The 23365-nt window shown below is 42.1% G+C and overlaps 1 protein-coding gene across 1 annotated transcript in view; it reads left to right on the top strand.

Annotated features, from left to right (window-relative positions):
- abcb7 (ATP-binding cassette, sub-family B (MDR/TAP), member 7) overlaps nucleotides 1-23365 on the top strand; it is a 75065-nt gene that overhangs the window by 38872 nt on the left and 12828 nt on the right. The window contains 6 exon segments of the mRNA XM_055644136.1: nucleotides 1285-1373; nucleotides 1464-1551; nucleotides 4076-4277; nucleotides 10960-11117; nucleotides 11369-11532; nucleotides 19577-19706. Of these exon segments, the coding sequence (XP_055500111.1) occupies nucleotides 1285-1373; nucleotides 1464-1551; nucleotides 4076-4277; nucleotides 10960-11117; nucleotides 11369-11532; nucleotides 19577-19706 (831 nt within the window).

Below are 23365 nucleotides of genomic sequence, written 5' to 3'. Positions count from 1 at the left end.
ACTGTAGATAGACAAAAATGCTTCAGACTGAAGAATGGTTTCGACCCGAAACGTTGCCTATTTCCTTCGCTCCATAGATGCTGCCTCACCCGCTGATTTTCTCCAGCATTTTTGTCTACCTTCTATTTTCCAGCATCTGCAGTTCCTTCTTAAACAAGGAACTGTAGATGCCAGTTTACAAAAAAGATGAAGATAGATTTTGAAATTAAACCCTTTTAAATGTACATATCCCATCGTCGGAAATGATTAGGCGAGCATGGGAAGACGAATTGGGTTTAACAATCTCAAAGGATAGTTGGGAGGAAAGTCTTTTATACATACATTACTGTTCTCTTAATGTTAGGCACTCCCTAATACAATTTAAAATACTTCATAGACTCTATTATTCAAAGTCTAAATTGAACAAGATCTTCCCAAATGTCCTATCTGCGATGAATGGCTCCTCCAAGAAGCGACTGTAACCCATTCTTTTGTTTCCTGCACAAAATTACAAAACTTCTGGAGGGGAATTTTTGTTATATTTTCTAAAATACTTTAAACTAAACTGGATCCCGATATAAAACTGATCACACTAGGTGTCAGAGGTCTGTTCTAAGCTAACGATATTTTAAAGACGTTTCCTTAACTACGGCCTAATAACGGTGAAAAAATTAATACTCAATTTTTGGAAACAAACAACAGTCCCTACAGTGAAGATGTGGATCACAGATATGCCCGAGACACTACATTTGGAAAACATTAGGCTTGTCTTGGCGGAAAAAACAGATCAATTTCTTAAGACATGGACACCCTTTACCGAATTCTTACAACAATAGTATGGTGCAACACAAATTTAAATTTAAATCCGATGCTGGATTGGGTGAGGCGGGCGGGGGGGGGGGAACGAGGGGCAAGATATATCTCCACTTTTTCTCTAATTAAATCCCTTTATCTTTCTACTACACTGCTTTGGTAGCTTAAGGAATTCTCTTTTGTTCTTCAATCTATCTCTTCACTTTCTATTTCTTTTCTTTCTTGTTTTCTCTTTCTTTTCTTTTTTCATTTTCATAATTTAGGTTATAAGGTTAAAAATGAAGCTGTACATTAATAGTACCATTTTAGATGCCGAATGTTTTATCTCTACAATTGCTTCTAATAAAATTAAATAAAATTAAAATAAAAAAAAAAAGATTTTGAAATTAAGATTTCATTACCATGTCAATCAATCTGCATTTGTCATATTTTGCAAATCATATTTTGACTAATATCTTTAGTTTTCAATATGAATGTGTTTTTTTCTTACAGTACTTTAAATGCGGTTTGCCGTATGCATTAGTTACCCTGGCGACTTTAGGTGCATATGCAGCATATACCATCAGCATTACACAGTGGAGGTACTGTAGAAGTAACATTTGATTTTAATTTTTCACATACGCTCATGTGTTTTCTGTGGTGACTTTACAACCAATATATTTTATTTGTAGGACTATCTTCCGAATCAAAATGAATAAAGCCGATAATGATGCAGGCAATGCTGCAATAGACTCTCTCCTGAATTATGAAACTGTAAAGGTACAATGTTCTGAATTATATTTCATTAGATTCTGAATAGATTCTTACTTTTTAAGCAACCCTTTCCCTCACTAAGTTTATACACTTATAATTCTTCCTTCCCTCCATATAACTTCTGGTGCTATAGAATTGTGAAAAATAAGACTACTCCATTTGCATACTACATCTTGTGCATTTTAAGTTTCCTTTTGGTTCCTTGTAACTTGAGCTAATTAGATAATTTCTATCACAGTAGATAATATATTGCATACTTTGCACAGATTCATTTTGAATATAATCCAATTGTATTATAATTTATTGTGAATATAATCCATTCTGAATTGGTGACTAGTTTGAATAGCTAGACATGGCAATTTCATAAGTGTTAGTTTTCTTTGCTAAACTGTTGAGTGGAAATGTAACAGTACTGCATGCTACCAATTATTGGTACATTAATGGCAGAGACTTGTGGTTTAGAATTCTGATCACTTTGTCTCTCTATAATGAGCTGCAGCTGCTACAAAAAGCATACATTTTCTCTGCTTTAGATAGGACATTTGCTAGAAAGGTGGCTAAACCAGCATTACCATGCATTTATATGTATCTAAGTGCTTATGTATAGTGATACGTACTGAACTGTATACAAAAATGAATTTCACTGTACATGTGACAAAGCACCTCCTTTCAAGCCACTTGCAGTTAAGTTGATGAGGCCTGGAACTAAGCTGTTTTCCTACAATTTCAGCTTGTTAATGTTGTATACAATTAACGAAGTGAAGGATCCACCAATATGTAACTGGTTAAGTTGGTAACAGACATGGAGTTCCATGGCCTAGTCAGGGCCTTATAGTCTTAACAGCATTATAGGCCCCCGGGCAAAGCAGTGCACTGGGACCCCTACCTACACAACCACTCGCAGGAATAAAAATGTAAATGGTCGATAAAATTAAACCTATATTTATTGGTACTACCAATAAAATCAGTATTGAAACATTAAAAAACATGCTGTATAGAAAAGATTAATCAACACAAACGTTTGAACAATATAACATGAGCCTTGAAAAACACAATCATTTCTATATATAAATGATACTCAATTGGTAAACCATACAGACGGAGATGGCACATCTCTGTCTAGGTTGCATTCTACAATTTTCACATCTTATATAAACAGCTTGTCCATTCACATATCACAAACTATCAATACGTGGTTACTAGTACTGCATCATAAATTCATAATCTTGAATGACTACTGCATGCTTACCCTACAAGTGTTCCTTATGAATATCAGATTCAATCTCTAATAACCAATGGCATATAAATATAACCAATATCATTGCTATTAACTGTCAAGTGAGTTGAAGTAACATATACGCTTTTACGTTATGTAGTGCGTGAGATACGTACACATACAAGCACGTGTGGTTGCAGAGGTGACCGTGATACTAAATCAGAGGCGAATGCCAATGTCCACATGGTATCATAAAAATTAATATTGTTCATCATCTTTAGTAAAACACATGCTAAATATGCTTTTTCCAATAACAAATATTTATAGGTTTAGTATTTATTTATTGACAGCAATTCACAACATCCATAGAGTAGCATGAGGCCCCTTTGCTTGTGGGGCCCCGGGCAACTGCCAGCTTGCCCATGTGTTAAGACGGCCCTGGGTGTAGTCCCAAGTTGTCAATATTGACTGTGGAGGAATTGGCGTGAAATATAGACTTCAAACTGAAGAGTAAAGAAATTACTTTTGATTTTCTGCACAGCAACAAAAATTCTGCAATATTCGTATCCATTTCCTTAGATACTTTATAAAGTGGACAGTTGTAGATCCAAACAAACACGCCTGATTTCCATGGAAAGTTCCATTGCTCTGTCGGTGGGAGGGTCCAAGGCATGAGTATTGATGATGCTAATATAAGAAAGTGTTTTCAGATAAAATAGAAATCATTTAATTGTGAAAATAGGTTCAGATGAATATCCTTTGCCAGAGTTTACCAATTGGACCTGGGACCTTTGCAAGTGTACTTCCCGGGGCCCCACAAGTATTTGGCCTTTGCTACTCTATGTATGTGAACTTAATTGGAATTTGGAATACCAGCATTCCTGGGATGTAGGACTGTCTTATGAAGAAAGACTGATAGACTTGGTTTATACTCAATTTAGAAGATTGAAGTTCTTATGAAACTTACAAAATTCTTAAGGGGTTGGACAGGCTATGCAGGAAGATTAAAGGGAAGTCCAGGACAATTACATAAAGTAAATTTTAAAACCGAATGAATTTTTTCACACAGAGAGTGGTGAATCTCTGGAACTCTCTGCCACAGAGGGTAGTTGATGGACTTCTTGATAGTTAAGAGGGAGAGATGTGGCCCTTGTCTAAGGGGATGAAGACTACGGGACACTGAGTCTGATCAGCAGATCATATGAATGGCGGTGCAGGCTCAAGGGCCGAATGGCTTACTCCTTAGCTTTTTCTATTTGCTCTGTACTGTGTAACTTATGATGCTCTGCTTTATGTCACGGACTGATATCACAGCAGTTTTGACAAAAATTAATGATTAATTCATGTTTTCATGAGAAGTATGAAGCAGAGAGATATGATGGATTCTTGAAGTCGTATGAAGAATCATCTCTGAAGACTACCACAAGTCTTGCAGTATTGAACTTTGGTCAGAATCTTATCTTTAGCTTTGGTCTGACTGGGATCATGATACTTGCTAGTCAAGGAATCATGGCAGGTACAGTAGTTAAATTAATTCATGTTTTATGCTTGAGAACTTACACTTTCCTGTTAAGTTTTATCTTGAGAAGTGCTCCTACATTCGTCATTAAGGTGCAGTTGATATAATCTGTTAATTCTGCTGGGAAGCCTCTGTTTGCCATGGGGAGTTAGCTGCGGAGTATGCATGTTGTGCAGTGTGTAAGAACACAGGATAGACACAAAAAGATGGAGTAACTCAGTGGAACAGGCAGCATCCAAGGAGAGAAGGAATGGGTAACGTTTCGGGTCAAGACCCTTCTTCAGCCTGGTTAGGGATAAGGGAAACGAGAGATATTGATGGTGATGTAGAGAGATAAAGAACAATGAATGAAAAATATGCAAAAAAGCAGCGATGAATAAAGGAAACAGGCCATTGTAAACTGTTTGTAGGGTGGAAATGAGAAGCTAGTGAGACTTGGGTGGGAGTGGGGGGGGGGGGGGGGGATATAGAGAGAGGGAATGCTGAGGTGAGAGCAATCAATATTCACACCACTGGGCTGTAAGCTGCCAAAGCGAAATATGAGATGCTGTTCCTCCAATTTGCGTTTAGCCTCATTCTGACAATGGAGGAGACTGAGGACAGGAAGGTCGGTAGGAATGGTAAGGAGAATTAAAGTGTTTAGCAACCGGGAGATCAGGTTGGTTTGGGCGGGCTGAGTGAAGGTGTTCTGCGAAATGATCGTCCAGTCTGTGTTTGGTCTCGCCGATGCATAAGAGTTCACATCTTGAACAACAAATACAGTAGATGAGGTTGGAGGAGGTGCAAGTGAACCTCTGTCTAACCTGAAAGGACTGTCGGGGTCCTTGGACAGTCGAGGGAGGAGGCAGAGCGACAGGAGTTGCATCTTCTGCAGTTGCAAGGGAAGGTACCTGGGGAGGGGGTGACTTGAGTGGGAAGGGATGAGTTAACAGGAAGTTGCGGAGGGAACGGTCATCTGCAGAAGGCAGAAAGGGGTAGAGATGGGGAAAATGTGGCTAGTGGTGGGATCCCGTTGGAGGTGGCGGAAACGTTGAAATTTTACAGCTCTTCCTGCTCCTCCGTGCTGCCCGCTGCTCTCCTCCCCCCCCCCCCCCCCCCCCCCTCTTCTTCCGTCCCCCCCCCCCCCCCCCCCCCCCCCCATCTTCTCCATACAACATATGTGTTCTATGTGACAGCTGATGGGTGGAAGGTAAGGACTAGGGGGACTCTATCTCTGTTGCAACTAAGGTGAGAGGGTGCAAGGGCGGAGCTGCGGGGTACCGAGAAGACACGAGTGAGGACCTCATCTATGATGGGAGAGGGAAACCCGTACCCTAACGAATGAGGACATCTCTGATGTTCCAGTGTGAAACACCTCATCTTGGGCGCAGATGCGACAAACACAGGTTTCCCAGCAGACTTAACAGAATATATCACCTGCACCTTAATTGGGAGTAAGGGGATAGAGTTTATGCAGGAAGCAGGGTGGGAAGAAGTGTAGTCGAGATAGTTGTGGGAGTCAGTGGGTTTGTAATAGATGTCAGTCGATAGTCTATTTCCTGTAATGGAGACTGTGAGATCAAGAAAGGGGAGGAGGTGCCGGAGATGATCCAAATACGTTTGAGTGCAGGATGAAAATTGTGGTGAAGTTGATGAAGCCCATGAGTTCTGCATGGGTGCAGGAGGTTGCACCGATGCAGTCATCAATGTAACAGAGATAGAGATCGGTGATAGGGCCAGTGTACGCCTGGAACAGGGATTGTTCAACGTACCCTACAAAGAGGCAGGCATAGTTGGGGCCCATGCGAGTGCCCACAGCTACGCCTTGGACTTGGAGGAAGTGGGAGGAGTCAAAAGAGATGTTGTTAAGGGTGAGGACCAGCTCCGCTCGGTGAAGTAGTGTGTGAAAATTGGATGGTTCTGTTGTCAAGGAAGAAACAGAGGGCTTTAAGGCCCGCCTGGTGGGGGATGGGGGTGTGGGGTGACGGATCGTATATAGTAAAGATGAGGGAGTGGGGGCTCGGGAAGCGGAAGAACACAGGTGTGTTATAAAGTTGGATGAGGATGCTGTTTCATTGTTCTTGAGGAATAGATTGATCACATTGGTGAATATACCATTAAATAGCTTTTCACTGGTCTATGACGCAGGCATATGAGCAAATGAATTTGTGAATGGACACCTTGGTTTTCACTCCCTCCATCTGTCTTATTTGCTTTATCAGTTCTGAAAATAGATTTTATTTAAAGATTTGTTTTAAGATGTACTGTCAATACAGGTGCACAACCTTTTATCCGAAAGCCTTGGGACCAGACACTTTTCGTAATTCAGAATTCGTCGGTCTTCGGAATGGAAATTTTTTAGCGTAGATTTTAATGGTTGGCTCAGTGGTAGAGTGCTCGACTCATATCCGCAAGGTCGCGAGTTTGCGCCTTGATCCCGGAAGTTACTCCGGGAGCGAGTTTGAGTCTTCAATGTCGTTTTTTCTTGCAGAATAAATGTTTGTATGAAATGCAGTGTAGGAGAGGTGTACTGACTGTGTGGGCAGAACTTTGGAAGTGATTGCCCACCAGTCTAAAAAGCCGCTGTGTTTCCCTGTCCCTGGGATAGCAGAGGGCGATCAAACAGCACAATACCAACTCCAGAGGAATCCGCTCCCCGATGGGTCGCTATGGCGACAAGTGGCAGTTTGCCCACAGCCCGAGCTGCGCCACCCCAAGAACACCTTGCACACCATCAGCTTCTGCCCCTACGTGTTCCTCTGGAGTTGGAGCGGGGCTGGGCTGGAGTTGCTGCTGGCTGTGGGTCTCTGGGATCTCCGTGCTTGCAGTGGGCCTGGGGGTCGCTGTCCCGTTGGTCCTGACGTCTCCGGCCGCCCCCCTGGACTGGAGCTGAGACTGAGAACTGTACCGCCCTTGCCCCCTCCCTCTGCAACTGCAAACAACCCCACTCTCCTGCAAGGGCGGTACAGTTCCCGGAGGATAGCAGGTGACGTCAGGACCAACAGGAACCCGCTCCCCGATGGGCCCCTACGATGCCCCGATCTGCGCCCCGTCATCCGCAACCCAGGTTCCTCTGTAGTTGGAGCTGGGCTGGGCTGCTGCTGGCTGTGGGTCTCTGGGATCTCCGTGCTTGCGGTGGGCCAGGTGTTCAACGTCCAATTGGTCCTGACGTCTCCGGTGACTGCACTGACCTGCTGGCAGCCATCGCCGACGTGAAGACAGTACAAAGCCCCCGCGCCGGTGCAATGAGCGGGGAGCTGGAGAGGGGAGGGATGGGGTCACACACATGGCCGGGAAGCAGAGGGGTGTAGGTGGGGTGAAACTGAAGGGAGCGACAATCTGCTGCTGCCTGCACGCTGAGTTAAAAAGTTCCCACGCAAGACTCACGATACACTGTGTATCGTGTCTACCGTGGGAACTTTTTAACTCAGCAGGCAGGTAGCAGCATATTGTCAATTATTAACCCTCCCGCGCAATATACCCTCACCTTCTCTTTTATGGATGGGGATTTAGTTCCCCTTTCTTCGATGACCGACCGGAGGTTCCGCTGTCACCTCTGCGGGCCGCCCTCGGTGAACGTCCTGTCTCCCTGTCCCTGGGATAGTAGGGGGCGATCAAACAGCACAATACCCCCCTCCCCCTCCAACTCCAGAGGAATCCGCTCCCCGATGGGCCGCTATGGCGACAAGTGGCAGTTTGCCCACAGCCCGAGCTGCGCGACCCCAAGAACAAGACGTACCCCTTGCACACCATCAGCTTCTGCCCATACGGGGAGCGTGTTCCTCTGGAGTTGGAACGGGGCTGGGCTGGAGTTGCTGATCTGGGATCTCCATGCTTGCAGTGGGCCTGGGGGTCGGTGTTCCGTTGGTCCTGACGTCTCCGGTGACTGGCACTGTGCTGCTAGCATCGCGACGTGAAGACAGTACAAAGCCCCCGCGCCGGTGCAATGAGCGGGGAGCTGGAGAGGGGAGGGAAGGGGTCACACACATGGCCGGGAAGCAGAGGGGTGTAGGTGGGGTGAAACTGAAGGGAGCGACAATCTACTGCTGCCTGCACGCTGAGTTAAAAAGTTCCCACGCAAGACTCACGATACACTGTGTATCGTGAGTCTACCGTGGGAACTTTTTAACTCAGCTGGCAGGTAGCAGCATATTGTCAATTATTAACCCTCCCGCGCAATATACCCTCACCTTCTCTTTTATGAATGGGGATTTAGTTCCCCTTTCTTCGAGGACCGACCGGAGGTTCCGCTGTCACCTCTGCGGGCCACCCTCGGTGAACGTTTTCAAGGACCTTTCTTCAAGGACCGAAAAAATGTCGCTATTCGGAGGTTTTCGTTATTTGGATCTTCGGATAAAAGGTTGTGCACCTGTACTTATCTACTCAGTGCAGAAAAAAATTCCCGAGAATTCTCCAAATGCAATGACTAATAAACCAGCAATAATCTGAAAATTTAGGAAACCATTCTACCTCAAAAGGTTGTCAGACTGCCAATGGCAGTGCTGAAATTCCTGATGTAAACATGTTTATTTACACATGCTTTTCAATAATGGTGTTTTCAAAGTTTATGTCAAACATTTTGTTGAAGCTCGCGGTGTTTGGTCATTATCATTTGCTTTGCACTCTTTCAGATGACCATTGTTATATTGTTACAATCGAAACTGGGTTGCAACATGCAAATTCAGTGCATGATGTAGTTAAGTCATGTGATCTAGATAGCGCGAACGGATGCAGAATGAGAGACCTGGAGATGCCATTTTGAATAGATGGCATTCTTAAAAGAGACTACAACACAAGTGCTGTCTCCATTGTTTATCTTGAAGATAGACTTCAAGGCATCACAAAACATAATATGGTGGTAACGGTATACGGGGCTATGATTCGGAGGACTACCCACGTGCTAAAAAAGCTTTAATCAGCTTGTAGGGGTTTTGCGTTTCCCTTTATTTCACTTCGGGCCCAACTACCCGAGTTATTCTCTCCCTTGTCGAAGGGTCAAATGGCCACCACTCCACTCGAGCGGTTTCCAAGAGAGAGAATACAACAAAAGGGATTCCCCTAGGTTCTAGACCTCAGAATTATGGTGGGATATGATAAAAGGTTGAATTGACCAGAGTGTGCTGATGAGGGAAAACAGAAACCAAGATGGACTCAAAGCAAGTCTAAAATTTACAGGCTTTATTAAACAATGAGAAATCGAATCTCACCAACACTACATAATACGTGGCTACACGTATGCTTTAAACTAAGACTATGTACGGAAAACTATCGGGCACGTCGTAAAACTTACTTTACACAATTTTACTTGCAAGTACCCCTTTTCCACAATTTTACTCCCTTAATCTTCTCAACCTCTATCCTATTTCGGGAATTTCACCAGGTCACTGGGGTACTTGCAGTTGGGCTCGCGAGTTGTCCAGCAGAGCAGAAAGAGAGAAAGAGTTCTGGCTTGACTCCTGTTTTTATACCTGAGCTTACTTTGAAACCCTCAGGTGGTCCTCTGGATGAAAAGGGTTCTTTTGATGATTCCCAGTTTCGATCTGGCTTCCGATGATAAGGGGTTTGCTGATGTCATGATCCCTCAGCCTGATCGTTATCCCATCGCCTGGACGGGCTCCTATTGTCTCGATGGATGGGTCATCCAAGATGGTGATTGAGCTTGGGCTGGCCTGTTTACCACCGTCTGCTGAGGCTTGGTTCCTTCCTTTGTGTATCCAAGATAATCTCGTTATCTCCGTCTCAGCCTTTCCTCCCCACACCATTCGCCCACTTGTTTGATGCCCACAGGCCAGACAGGTTTGGGGATTGGGGGTTTTTCCGTTGCAGCCAGCAAATTTGTCTTTTTAAAATGTCCATGTCCTTATCCGAGTTCTTCCATGATTTTGGAGGATTTGCCCCAATAACTTACAAGCTACCGAAATCTCAAATATTCAAAAAAAGATTACTTCATTTTGTCACTCGATGCCAGTGAAAGCAAGTGTGTAACCACACTGCAAACTTAAATATTTATGACTAATTGAATCTGTTTGTTAACTTGTCACGTACAATTGGAACGGCAATGCTGCACGCATCACAATAGATATGGCTGCAATAAACATGCCCGTTCTAGCGCCACTAATGGACTGGGAAGTAGCTGATATAATGAATGTCTGGACTAACGTTCAACGGTGTGGTAAAGAATGCTAGTGAGATTGAGAAAGCTAGGTATCTGCTTCTATGGACAGGAGAGAAGAGACTAGAGTTGTACAACATCTGGACATTAGAGCAAAAAGAGGACAGAGAGAAGACCAAATTTATTTTACATAAGTTTGAAAGACACCTTGAACCAAAGACCAACCGTCGCATACTTCACTAAACTTTAAGGGCTCCCCAAACTAGTGATGAATCTGTGCATTACTATCACCTAAAGCTGAAGAACATTTCATTGAAATGTAAATTCAGGGAAAGGCAAGAGATAAATGACAGGATAGTTGACCAAATCATACGGTGAATATTCCACAGCGAGGTCCAGAAGTCTCCCATTTGCCGTTCGTGCTTTAATTGACTAATATGACTAATATTGTGTGTAAAGATATGACATTGTTAAAAGAGTTAAGGAAACTCGTCACCATTTTATCCCAAAATGTTAACAATTTTTCTCAAACGTAATTGAATTAAATGGAAATGAAAGTTTCTTGTAACGTTTGATTCATTTTTACAGGAACACTAACGGTGGGAGATCTGGTGATGGTAAATGGACTGCTTTTCCAATTGTCTCTTCCCTTAAATTTTCTGGGCACCGTATATAGAGAGACACGACAGGCACTAATAGACATGAACACATTGTTCAATTTGCTAAACCTTGATACAAAGATTAAGGTATGATGCTAACATGATAGTGGTACTCTTTAGTTCTGAATTTATAGTCTGACATTTTATATAAGAGCTTGTAAAAATTAAATTGTAATTTTTAAAAAATACATAAACTGAAAATTTGAAAAGTACTAAGTATTCAAGACAGTAATATACAGTTGCAATATCTGAAGAGACACCATGTGTTTATTTTTCCAAAGTGAATGTGGCACCCAATGCTGTAATGCAACTTCATGGTTCTTTATATGCTTTTGCAGGAGGCACAAATGGCTACAGTACTTCAGCTTACTCCTGAAAATTCTACCATCACTTTTGATGATGTGCACTTTGAATATCTGGATGGTCAAAAGGTCCTTAATGGAGTATCATTTGATGTTCCTACTGGGAAAAAGGTGGCAATTGTAGGAGCTAGTGGTTCAGGGTAAGTTGCCTTTTATTGGTCTCCCTTTAGGTTAGTTTTTGAAATATTTTCAGATTCTCTTTTATCTTTTTCCTGTATTTTATAGATTTAATATTTTCTCCTATTCTGATCATATTCATTAAATTGCCAATTAATAATGACCACGACTCTGGCCCAGTGCCTTGTTGAAACATTGGTATCGTTGGGATCTGTATGGCTGAGAACCTATGCAAGAGAATTGACGATTTTGCAGAAATGCATTTCACTCGTCCCTCATCTCATTTGTTACACTCCTATGTTGCTTGCCATTTTGTTTAACTAATGCCTTCCACTATCTTAACATTTCGTACATAGAAACATAGAATACATAGGATACATAGAAATACATACCATTCAATGTGATCATGGCTGTTCATCCACAATCAGTAACCCATTCCTGCTTTCACCCCATATCCCTTGATTCTGCTAGCCCTGAGCTCTATATATCTCTCTTTTGAATGCATCCAGTGATTGGCCTCCACTACCTTCTGAGGCAGACAATTCCTCGAATTCACAACTCCTCATCTCAGTTCTAAATGGCCTGCCTCTTATTCTTAAACTGTGGTCCCTGGTTCTGGACTCCCCCAACTTCGGGAACATGTTTCCTGCATCTAGCGTGTCCAATCGCTTAATAATTTTACATGTTTCCATAGATTCCCCTCTCATCCTTCTAAATTCCAGTGAATACAAGCCCAGTCATTCCATTCTTTCAACATATGATAGTCCCGCCATCCCAGGAATTAACCTCATGAACCTGCACTCCCTCTATAGCAAGAATGTCCTTCCTCAAATTAGGAGACCAAAACTGCACACGATACTCCAGGTGTGGTCTCAGCAGAGCCCTGTACAACTGCAAAAGGAACTCTTTGCTCCTGTACTCAAATCCACTCGTTATGAAGGCCAACATGCCATTAGCTTTCTTCACTGCCTGCTATACCTTCATGCTTACTTTCAGGGACTGATGTACAAGGACACCCGGGTCTCGTTGCACTTTAACATTTCCTAATCTGACACCATTCAGATAATAATCTGCCTCCTTGTTGTTGCCACCAAAGTGGATAACCTCACATTTATTCCCATTATACTGCACCTGCCATGCATCTGCCCACTCACCCAACCTATCCAAGTCACCCTGCATCCTCATAGTATCCTCCTCACAGTTCACACTGCTACACTGCTTAGTGTCATCTGCTAATATGCTTATATTATTTTTTGCTAATGTAAATGGGGGCGACATTCCGGCAGGCAGGTTTGCTAGTGCTACACGTGTGGGATTAAACTAAATAGCGGGGGGGGGGGTGGACAAATTTGGAGTATAAAGATGGAGTTAAAGGGGAAGTGAGTACAGGAAAAGTTACAAAGGACTACTTGAATTAATGGGAAAGAAAGTTCGAGAAGGGATAAGAGAGTAAGGTCAGGGCCAATAGTCAGGGGCAAAACCGGATTTGATAAGGGAATTCGAGGTAAATGAGCCATGTAGTGACCATAATATGATGTTTTAATCTACAATTCATAGAAGGGAAAATCTGAAGTGTCAGTATTACAGTAGAGCAAAGGGGACTATGGAGGCATGAGGCAGGAGCTGACCAAAGTTGACTGGAAAGAGACCCTAGCAGGGATGACAGTGGAACAACAATGGCAGGTATTTCTGGGAATAATAAAGAAGATGCAGGATCTGTTCATTCCAAAGAGGACGAAAGATTCTAAGGGGAGTAAGGGGCAACCGTGGCTGAGAAGGGAAGTCAAGCACAGTATAAAAATGAAAGAGAATAAGTATAACATAGCAAAGACGAGCGGGAAGCCAGAAGATTGGGAAACTTTTAAAGAGCAACAGAAGGTAACTAAAGAGGCAACACGGGGAGAAAAGATGAGGTACAAAAGTAAGCTAGCCAAGAATATAAAGTAGGATAGTAAAAGCTTCTTTAGATATGTAAAAAATTAGTTAAGACAAATGTGGGTCCCTTGAAGACAACAGGTGAATTTGTTATGGGGAACAAGGAAATGGCAGACAAATTGAACAGGTACTTTTAATCTGTCTTCACTAAGGAAGACACAAACAATTTCCCAGATGTACTAATGGCCAGAGGACCTAGGGTGGTCTGCATCCTGGGTACTTGAGGAGGTGGCTCTAGAAATTGTGGACACATTGTTGATTATTTTCCAATGTGCTATAGATTCAGGATCAGTTCCTGTGGATTGGAGGAGAGCTAATGTTATCCTACTTTTTAAGAAAGGAGGGAAGAGAGAAAACAGGGAATTATAGACCAGTTGAGCATACAAATTAGCCAGAAAAAGCAGCCTACCAGAGGACTGGGAGAAATTCAGCCCAGCAGAGGACAAAGGGCTTAATTAGGAAAGGGAAAATAGATTATGAAAGAAAACTGGCAGGGAACATAAAAACTGACTGCAAAAGATTTTATAGATATGTGAAGAGAAAAAGATTAGTTAAAACAAATGTAGGTCCCTTGCAGTCAGAAACAGGTGAGTTGATCATGGGGAACAAGGATATGGCGGACCAATTGAATAACTACTTTGCTTCTGTCTTCACTAAGGAAGACATAAATAATCTGCCGGAAATAGCAGGGGACCGGGGGTCAAATGAGATGGAGGAATTGAGTGAAACCAGGTTAGCCGGGAAGTGGTGTTAGGTAAATTGAATGGATTAAAGGCCGATAAATCCCCAGGGCCAGATAGGCTGCATCCCAGAGTACTGAAGTAGCTCCAGAAATAGTGGATGCATTAGTGATAATTTTTCAAAACTCTTTAGATTCTGGAGTAGTTCCTGAGGATTGGAGGGTAGCTAATGTAACCCCACTTTTTAAAAAGGGAGGGAGAGAAAAAGCTAGAAATTACAGACCAGTTAGTCTAACATCGGTAGTGGGGAAACTGTTAGAGTCAGTTATTAAAGATGGAATAGCAGCACATTTGGAAAGTGGTGAAATCATTGGACAAAGTCAGCATGGATTTATGAAAGGTTAATCATGTCTGCCGAATCTTATAGAATTTTTCGAGGATGTAACTAGTAGAGTGGATAAGGGAGAACCAGTGGATGTGGTGTATCTGGACTTTCAGAAGGCTTTCGACAAGGTTCCACATAAGAGATTAGTATACAAACTTAAAACACACGGTATTGGGGGTTCAGTATTGATGTGGATAGAGAACTGGCTGGCAGACAGGAAGCAAAGAGTAGGAATAAATGGGTCCTTTTCACAATGGCAGGCAGTGAATAGTGGGGTACCGCAAGGCTCAGTGCTGGGACCCCAGTTATTTACAATATATATTAATGATTTGGACGAGGGAATTGAATGCAACATCTCCAAGTTTGCGGATGACACGAAGCTGGGGGGCAGTGTGAGGAGGATGCTACGAGGCTGCAAGGTGACCTGGATAGGCTGGGTGAGTGGGCAAAGGCATGGCAGATGCAGTATAATGTGGATAAATGTGAGGTTATCCACTTTGGTGGCAAAAACAGGAAAGTAGACTGTTATCTGAATGGTGGCCGATTAGGAAAAGGGGATATGCAACGAGACCTGGGTGTCATGGTACACCAGTCATTGAAAGTAGGCATGCAGGTGCAGCAGGCAGTGAAGAAAGCGAATGGTATGTTAGCATTCATAGCAAAAAGATTTGAGTATAGGAGCAGGGAAGTTCTACTGCAGTTGTACAGGTTCTTGGTGAGACCATACCTGGAGTATTGCGTACAGTTTTGGTCTCCTAATCTGAGAAAATACATTCTTGCCATAGAGGGAGCACAGAGAGGGTTCACCAGACTGATTCCTGGGATGTCAGGACTTTCATATGAAGAAAGGCTGGATAGACTTGGCTTGTACTCGTTAGAATTTAGAAGATTGAGGGGGGATCTTATAGAAACTTACACAATTCTTAAGCGGTTGGACAGGCTAGATGCAGGAAGATTGTTCCCGATGTTGGGGAAGTCCAGAACAAGGGGTCACAGTTTAAGGATAAGGGGAAAATCTTTTAGGACCGAGATGAGAAAACCATTTTTCACACAGAGAGTGGTGAATCTCTGGAACTCTCTGCCACAGAAGGTAGTTGAGGCCAGTTCATTGGCTATATTTAAGAGGGAGTTAGATGTGGCCCATGTGGCTAAAGGGATCAGGGGGTATGGAGAGAAGGCAGGTACAGGATACTGAGTTGGATGAGCAGCCATGATCATATTGAATGGCGGTGCAGGCTCGAAGGGCCGAATGGCCTACTCCTGCAACTAATTTCTATGTTTCTATGACATCGGTGATGGGGAAGATGCTGGAGTCAATCATAAAAGATGAAATAGCGGCACATTTGGATAGCAGTAACATGATCGGTCCGAGTCGATAAGGATTTATGAAGGGGAAATCATGCTTGACTAATCTTCTGGAATTTTTTGAGGTTGTAACTAGGAAAATGGACAAGGGAGAGCCAGTGGATGTAGTGTACCTGGCCTTTCAGAAAGCATTTGATAAGGTCCCACATAGGAGATTAGTGGACAAAATTAGAACGCATGGTATTGGAGGTAGAGTGCTGATATGGATAGAAAATTGGTTGGATGACAGGAAACAAAGAGTTGGGATTAATGGGTCCCTTTCAGAATGCCAGTGACTAGTGGGGTACCACAAGGCTCGGTGCTGGGACCGCAGCTATTTACAATATACATTAATCATTTAGATGAAGGGGTTAAAAGTAACATTAGCAAATTTGCAGATGATACAAAGCTGGGTGGCAGTGTGAACTGTGAGGAGGATGCTATGAGGATGCAGGGTGACTTGGACAGGTTGGGTGAGTGGGCAGATGCATGGCAGATGCAGTTTAACGTGGATAAATGTGAGGTTATCCACTTTGGTGGCAAGAACAGGAAGGCAGATTATTATCTGAATGGTGTCTAGTTAGGAAAAGGGGAAGTACAACTAGATCTGGGTGTCCTTGTACATCATTCACTGAAAATAAGCATGCAGGTACAGCAGGCAGTAAAGAAAGCTATTGGTATGATGGCCTTCATAACCAGAGGAGTTGAATATAGGAGCAAAGAGGTATGTAGTTCTGCAGTTGTACAGGGCCCTGGTAAGACCACACCTGGAGTATTGTGTGCAGTTTTGGTCTCCAAATTTGAGGAAGGACATTCTTGCAATTGAGGGAGTACAGCGTAGATTCAGGAGGTTAATTCCTGGGATGACTGGACTGTCGTATGTCAAAAGAATGGAGCAACAGGGCTTGTATACACTGGAATTTAGAAGGATGAGAGGGGATCGTTTTGAAACATGATTATTAAGGGATTGGACATGCGAGAGTCAGGAAACGTGTTCCTGATGTCGGGGGAGTGCAGAACCAGGGGGCCACAGTTTAAGAATAAGGGGTAGGCCATTTAGATGAGGAAAACCTTTTTCACACAGATAGTTGTGAATCTGTGGAATTCTCTGCCTCAGAATGCAGTGCAGGCCGATTCTCTGGATGGTTTCAAGAGATAGATAGATAAAGCGCTTAAAGATGGCGGAGTCAAGGGATATGGGGAGAAGGCAGGAACGGGGTACTGATTGTGGATGATCAGCCATGATCACATTGAATGGCGGTGCTGGCTCGAAGGGACGAATGGCCTATCCCTGCACCTATTGTCTATTGTCTCTCGGGGATCGACCACCAGAACGCCAGTAGCAGGAGTCTGTGGACATTAACATCGTGGTGCTCGCGGTCCCTTGATTAGGGACCAATTTCGGGAGCTCCAAGCCACAGGAATTTCAACCGCCCTGATCGCGGGAACTTCAATCGTCGGCTGCAAGAGCTTCGATCACCCCGACTGCGGATGTTTCGACTGCCCCGACCGCGGGGGAATAAAGAGGGAAGACGATTAGACTTTATTGCCTTCCATCGTAGTGAGGATATGGAATGCACTGTGGTGGATGTTTATGTTAACTTTAATGTAATTGTGTGTCTTGTTGACTTTTTTAGTATGGCTGTATGGTAATCGAGTTTCACTGTACCTTAATTGGTACACATTACAATAAACAGACCTTTGACCTTTTTGACTTTTGAATTCCTTCATCTTAATCATTAATACATATTGTAAATAGCTGCGATCCCAGCACCGAGCCTTGTGGCACACTAGTCACTACCTGCCATTCTGAAAGGGACCCGTTAATTCCTACCCCGTTAATTTCCTGTCTGCCAACCAATTTTCTATCCATGTCAATACTCTACCCCCAATACCATGTGCTCTAATGATGCTCACTAATCTCCTGCGTGGGACCTTATCAAAGGCCTTCTGAAATTCCAGATACACTACATTCACTGACTCTTTCTTGCCCATTACTTGCTACATCCTCAAAAAATTCCAGAAGATTAGTCGAGCAAGATTTCCCCTTCATAAATCCTTGCTGACTTTGACCAATCCTCTTATTGCTATCCAAATGTTCCGCCATAACATCTTTAATAATTGACTCAATTTGATAGCTAAAATCTACAACTGCCTCTACCTCAACACATCTGGTACTTCAAATCATCCTCAATTTATGTTTGACCAAAGTCATCCGATATAAGGAACTTGATAGATGTTCAGATACAGTTTAATCCCATCAGTAACTTAATTGTTTTTTTTTCATAGATGTTTATGGTATCATTCATATCCTTATTAAAATAAAGTGCAATCTTATTGTGTTCAATTTTACTGAAGCAGCCGCATGATGTTTGTAAAACAAAGATTGTTGGGGGGTGGAGGGGGGGCGCATGGAGAATACTTCTGATTCTCTTAATAGGCAAAGAATAGTTATGCCAAAACTACATAAAGTATTGGAGGCAAAATGGCTGTTTGAAGTGGGCCAGATCCGCACTATTCTACTTTCCACTTTCTCTTTGAGCCCAGCTAGCTTTGTCCCTTAAAGCATCTGCAATGTTCACCACAGCCCCACCTTGTGATGTGCCATTTTACATTTTTGCAACTCTCTCATAGTGAAGTTTACCTGAATATTTTGTTGGGTTTCTGAAAGATTTAATTTGTATTTGTGTCCGTTCTTTTGGGACTTCATCAAAAGTGGAAACATATCTGCATGTATTTGTTGGGGGGAATTATAGCCTTCTCTTTTCTGGGGGAAAGAAGTTCCAGTCTGGATTCATCCTTGTGAACTTATTTGCAAATTTTGTAACTCAAGTGTGATTGCACTATGTTTTTATACAAGCATAACAGAATATATTTGAAAGGAACTCTCGTGCTCCATTTTTTTGACCATTGACTTGTTCCTACTTTGAGTGTTACCTGTTAAGACCCACTTTAGTTTCTACAAAATTAAGATTTCAATCTGATCATTATGTGAAATCCTGAATCTTTCCACCAGGGTGCACTGTTGTGCACTTTTCTACATTTGTTTTGTCAATTACATGCCCAATCGGTTGTACTTTTGGTTTCACAAGATAAACTATATCCTTAAATTACTTGAAATCTGCAGTTTTAAAATAATGTTTCTAATTCAAAATACCAGATCTCTCGTTTACAAGTAGCGAACCAGTTTTTCTAGCTTCAATCACTATGGAACACTACCTTCTAGCTTTCTCAGTAGTCTGAGTAACTGCTCTTATTTTGTAAATGTTTTTATTGTTTTATATCCAGTTTGCCATTCATGCTGTAACTTCCCTCAACTCAGCACACGTCCTATGTAGTAGCATGTAAAGATTTAAACAGTTCACAATGTTTTATCCAGTTCCTTTTATTTCAAAACTCTGATCAGGTGTGGATCCAGTTGAAATAGACCAGATTGTTTGGTTTCGTGATTAAAAAAAAAAAATTGCATCCTTGCTTAATATTTTTGCCGTATCTCATAGCACCAACTGTAAACTATACGCCCCATAATTTTCCATACTTCGCCATTCTTCCTCTTTTTAGAAATGGAGACCTGATATTAGTTTTCTCAGACCTTTAGCGCAGTCCCTGTTTCAATGAATTACTTGTGTCTGGTGAGCCCTCTGCTAAATTTTAAGTTATGGATTTACCTCATCTTTCTGAATTGATGTTAAATAATGGTTCCAATTTTTTCCAATGGTTTAGGAAAAGCACAATAGTGAGATTACTGTTCCGCTTCTATGAACCTCAGAAAGGAAACATCTATGTAGCTGGCCAGAACATTAACAACGTCAGCCTAGATAGCTTGCGGAAAGCCATTGGCGTTGTACCACAGGTAAAGAATCAAAATAACCTTTTTAATTTTGTCTTGATCGCTGTACATATGGTTACAACTTTAAGCAGTTGCCTGATCTGGACTCAAAGAGAAGGAACATCTGAATATAGATTTGATATCCATTGACTTTGGAGAGAAATGCTAACTGGCGTATGGTGATCACTTGCAACATAGTTGTCCGACTGTAACCCAGTCAATAGCTTAAAATTCATTGCCTTAGGAAAATTATTAGCCAAATTTTTAAGCACAATGGTGGTCTGAGTTATTCTTGCTTTGGGCAATTTTCTGTAATTGGAAGCCCAACTTGAAGCTGACTGCAATGACAGATGGTAGACTGTTGTTTATCTGATTTAGAATAACTTAGCTGCATAAATGCATTAGCTATGATGAGATGTTTGTATGGTATTTGTCTTGCATGCTAATCCCAAGATTCAAAAATGTTCATGCTTTGTATGTAGCAAATCTTTAAGGAGTAGATTTGCTCCATATTTTTAATTTGAAAATTGCTGGCTGGGCTATGGGATGAACAGCTTGAATGTTGTAGGCTTGCTTCAGACCTTTCTGTTTAAGGGCTTTGCTTTGAATATTTCAAAAGGCCTTGGCATGCTCACTGGCTCTTCTTATTTACAGTGAAATAGCCGCTTTTGAAGCAATTTCAGGCCTTATTCTATGTTAAAATTGCTATGACGTAGATGTTGCAGGGTTGTATGTAATGGATCCCAATCCATTGCACATTGTTTTCTGCCACCATAGAAAATGTCTACCCTGTTGTTTACATCGAAACATAGAAAATAGGTGCAGGAGTAGGCCATTTGGCCCTTCGAACAAGCACCGCCATTCAATATGATCATGGTTGATCATCCAAAATCAGTACCCCGTTCCTGCTTTCTTCCCATATCCCTTGATTCCATTTGCCCAAAGAGCTATATCTAACTCTCTTGAAAACATCCAGTGAATTGGCCTCCACTGCCTTCTGTGGCAGAGAATTCCACAGATTCACAACTCTGGGTGGAAAAGTGTTTTTTCTCATCTCAGTCCCAAATGGCCTACCCTTTACTCTTAAACTGTGACCCCTGATTCTGGACTCCCCCAACATCGGGAACATTTTTTCTGCATCCAGCCCGTCCAATCCCTTAAGAATTGTATATGTTTTTATATGATCCCCCCCCCTCCCCTTCCCCTCATCCTCCTAAATTCCAATGAATATAAGCCTAGTCGATCCATTCTTTTGTCAGTCCCGCCATCCCAGGATGAGAAGAAGCATCGAGATGAGAAGAACCTTTTTCACACAGAGAGTGGTGAATCTCTGGAGCTCTCTGCCACAGAGGGTAGTTGAGGCCAGTTCATTGGCTATATTTAAGAGGGAGTTAGATGTGGCCCTTGTGGCTAAGGGGATCAGGGGGTATGGAGAGAAGGCAGGTACGGGATACTGAATTGGATGATCAGCCATGATCATATTGAATGGCAGTGCAGGCTCGAAGGGCTGAATGGCCTACTCCTGCACCTAATTTCTATGTTTCTATGTTTCTAATTAGCTTCGTGACCCTATGCTCAATAGCAAGAATGTCCATCCTCAAATTAAGAGACCAAAGCTGCACACAATAGTCCTGGTGTGGTCTCACCAGGGTCGTGTACAACTGCAGTAAGACCTCCTTGATCCTATACTCAAATTCTCCCGCTTTAAAGGCCAACATGCCATTTGCTTTCTCACTGCCTGCTGTACCTGCATGCTTACTTTCAGTGACTGATGTACAAGCACACCCAGGTCTCGTTGCACCTTCCCTTTTCCTAATCTGACACCATTTAGATAATCTGCTGCCTTGTTCTTACCACCAAAGTGGATAACCTCACATTTATCCACGTTAAACTACATCTGCCATGCATCTGCCCACTCACCCAACCTATCCAAGTCACCCTGTAGCTTCATAGTATCTTCCTCGCAGCTCACACTGCCACTTAGCTTTATGTAATCTGCAAATTTAGAGATGTTACATTTAATTCCTCTTTCTAAACCGTTAATATATATTGTAAATTGCTGGGGTCCCAGCGCTGAGCCTTGCAGCACCCCACTAGTCACTGCCTGGCATCTGAAAAGAACCCATTAAATCCTACTCTTTGCTTCCTGTCTGCCAACCAGTTCTCTATCCATGTCAATACCTTATCCCCATTACCATGTGGTCTAATTTTGCACACTAATCTCTTATGTGGGACCTTGTCAAAGGCTTTTTGAAAGTCCAGATACACCACATCCACTGGCTCTCCCTTATCCATTCTACTTGTTACATATTCAAAAAATTCCAGAAGATTAGTCAAACATGATTTCCCCTTCATAAATCCATGCTGACTTTGACCGATCCTTTCCAAATGCGCTGCTATTACATCTTTAATAATCAACTCAATCGTCTTCCCCACTACCGATGTCAGGCTAACTGGTCTAATTCCCGAAACGTTGCCTATTTCCTTCGATGTCAGGCTAAACCTGGTCTAATTTCCTGTTTCTTCTCTCCCTCCTTTCTTAAAAAGTGGGGTTACATTAGCTGCCCTCCAGTCCACAGGAACTGAACCTGAGTCTACAGAACATTGGAAAATGATCACCATTGCATCCACGATTTGTAGGGCCACATTCATGAGTACTTTGGGGGTGCAGACCATCAGGCCCTGGGGATTTATCTGCCTTCAGTCCCAACAGTTTGCCTAACACCATTTCCTGTGGATTTCCTTCAGTATCTACTGCCACAATAGTATTTTGGATCTTCCGAAGAATTGTTAAAATTTGTGGACCAATGCCTTCTCAAGGGCAAAAAATAGAAGAGACCACAATTGATTATTATTACAGTGAGCTTTCGTTGAATCCATTCATGTCCCCCACCATCTCTCTTGCAGATTATTTGAACTTTGTGGTGCAAGCCTTGACAGCAAAATATATATATATTGAAGATAAAATAGAAATCCAAATTATTTCAGGACTCTGCTTTGTAAACATATATTAAATTATAATATTTTTGTACATCATGGAAATGTTAAAGCCCAGCAAGCCATTAGATGTGAATTTTCTATGTAAGCCGTTCTGGTGAAAGGTATCGACCTAACATGTTAGCTTTTCTCTCGCTCCGTACATGCTGCCTAATCTGCTGTTTCCTACTTCTATGTCAAAATATATTATCTTTAATTCAGATGGTATCAAAGGGCACTTCATTTAAACAATCACGTGCATTCTTTGACCTTTTGTAATGAAATTAATTACATAACCCATGTAATGCACGTATGCAGAAGATACATTTGAAATTTACCACTATAATTCTAAATGCTAGCTCTGACAAAATAAATGTTAAAATATCACATATTGGATGCATATTCCATGTATTTAGTTTGTACTATGGATATAAATTATGCCATTTTAGTAGATGTGTTAATTGTATTGATTGGTTGGCTTAATATAGATATGAATTGATTGGAAAATTATTAATTCACTTTCTGAGTGTGCAAAACCATTTAGTTTAAGACTGTATGTGGGATTTCTAACTATTAAGGCTTTTTATTAATATGTTTTGAGTAAAAGTTATTTTGCAAGTAAATAACAAATTTTGTCTGAAATATAGCACTGTCAGATTTAACTTGAATCAGCTGAAAACTCTTATGTTTTTGGTGTCCATTGTAGC

Source organism: Leucoraja erinacea, chromosome 12 (genome assembly GCF_028641065.1).
Source record: "Leucoraja erinacea ecotype New England chromosome 12, Leri_hhj_1, whole genome shotgun sequence".
In the NCBI taxonomy this organism is placed as follows: domain Eukaryota; kingdom Metazoa; phylum Chordata; class Chondrichthyes; order Rajiformes; family Rajidae; genus Leucoraja; species Leucoraja erinaceus.
This window is presented reverse-complemented; position numbering and strand designations above follow the sequence as displayed.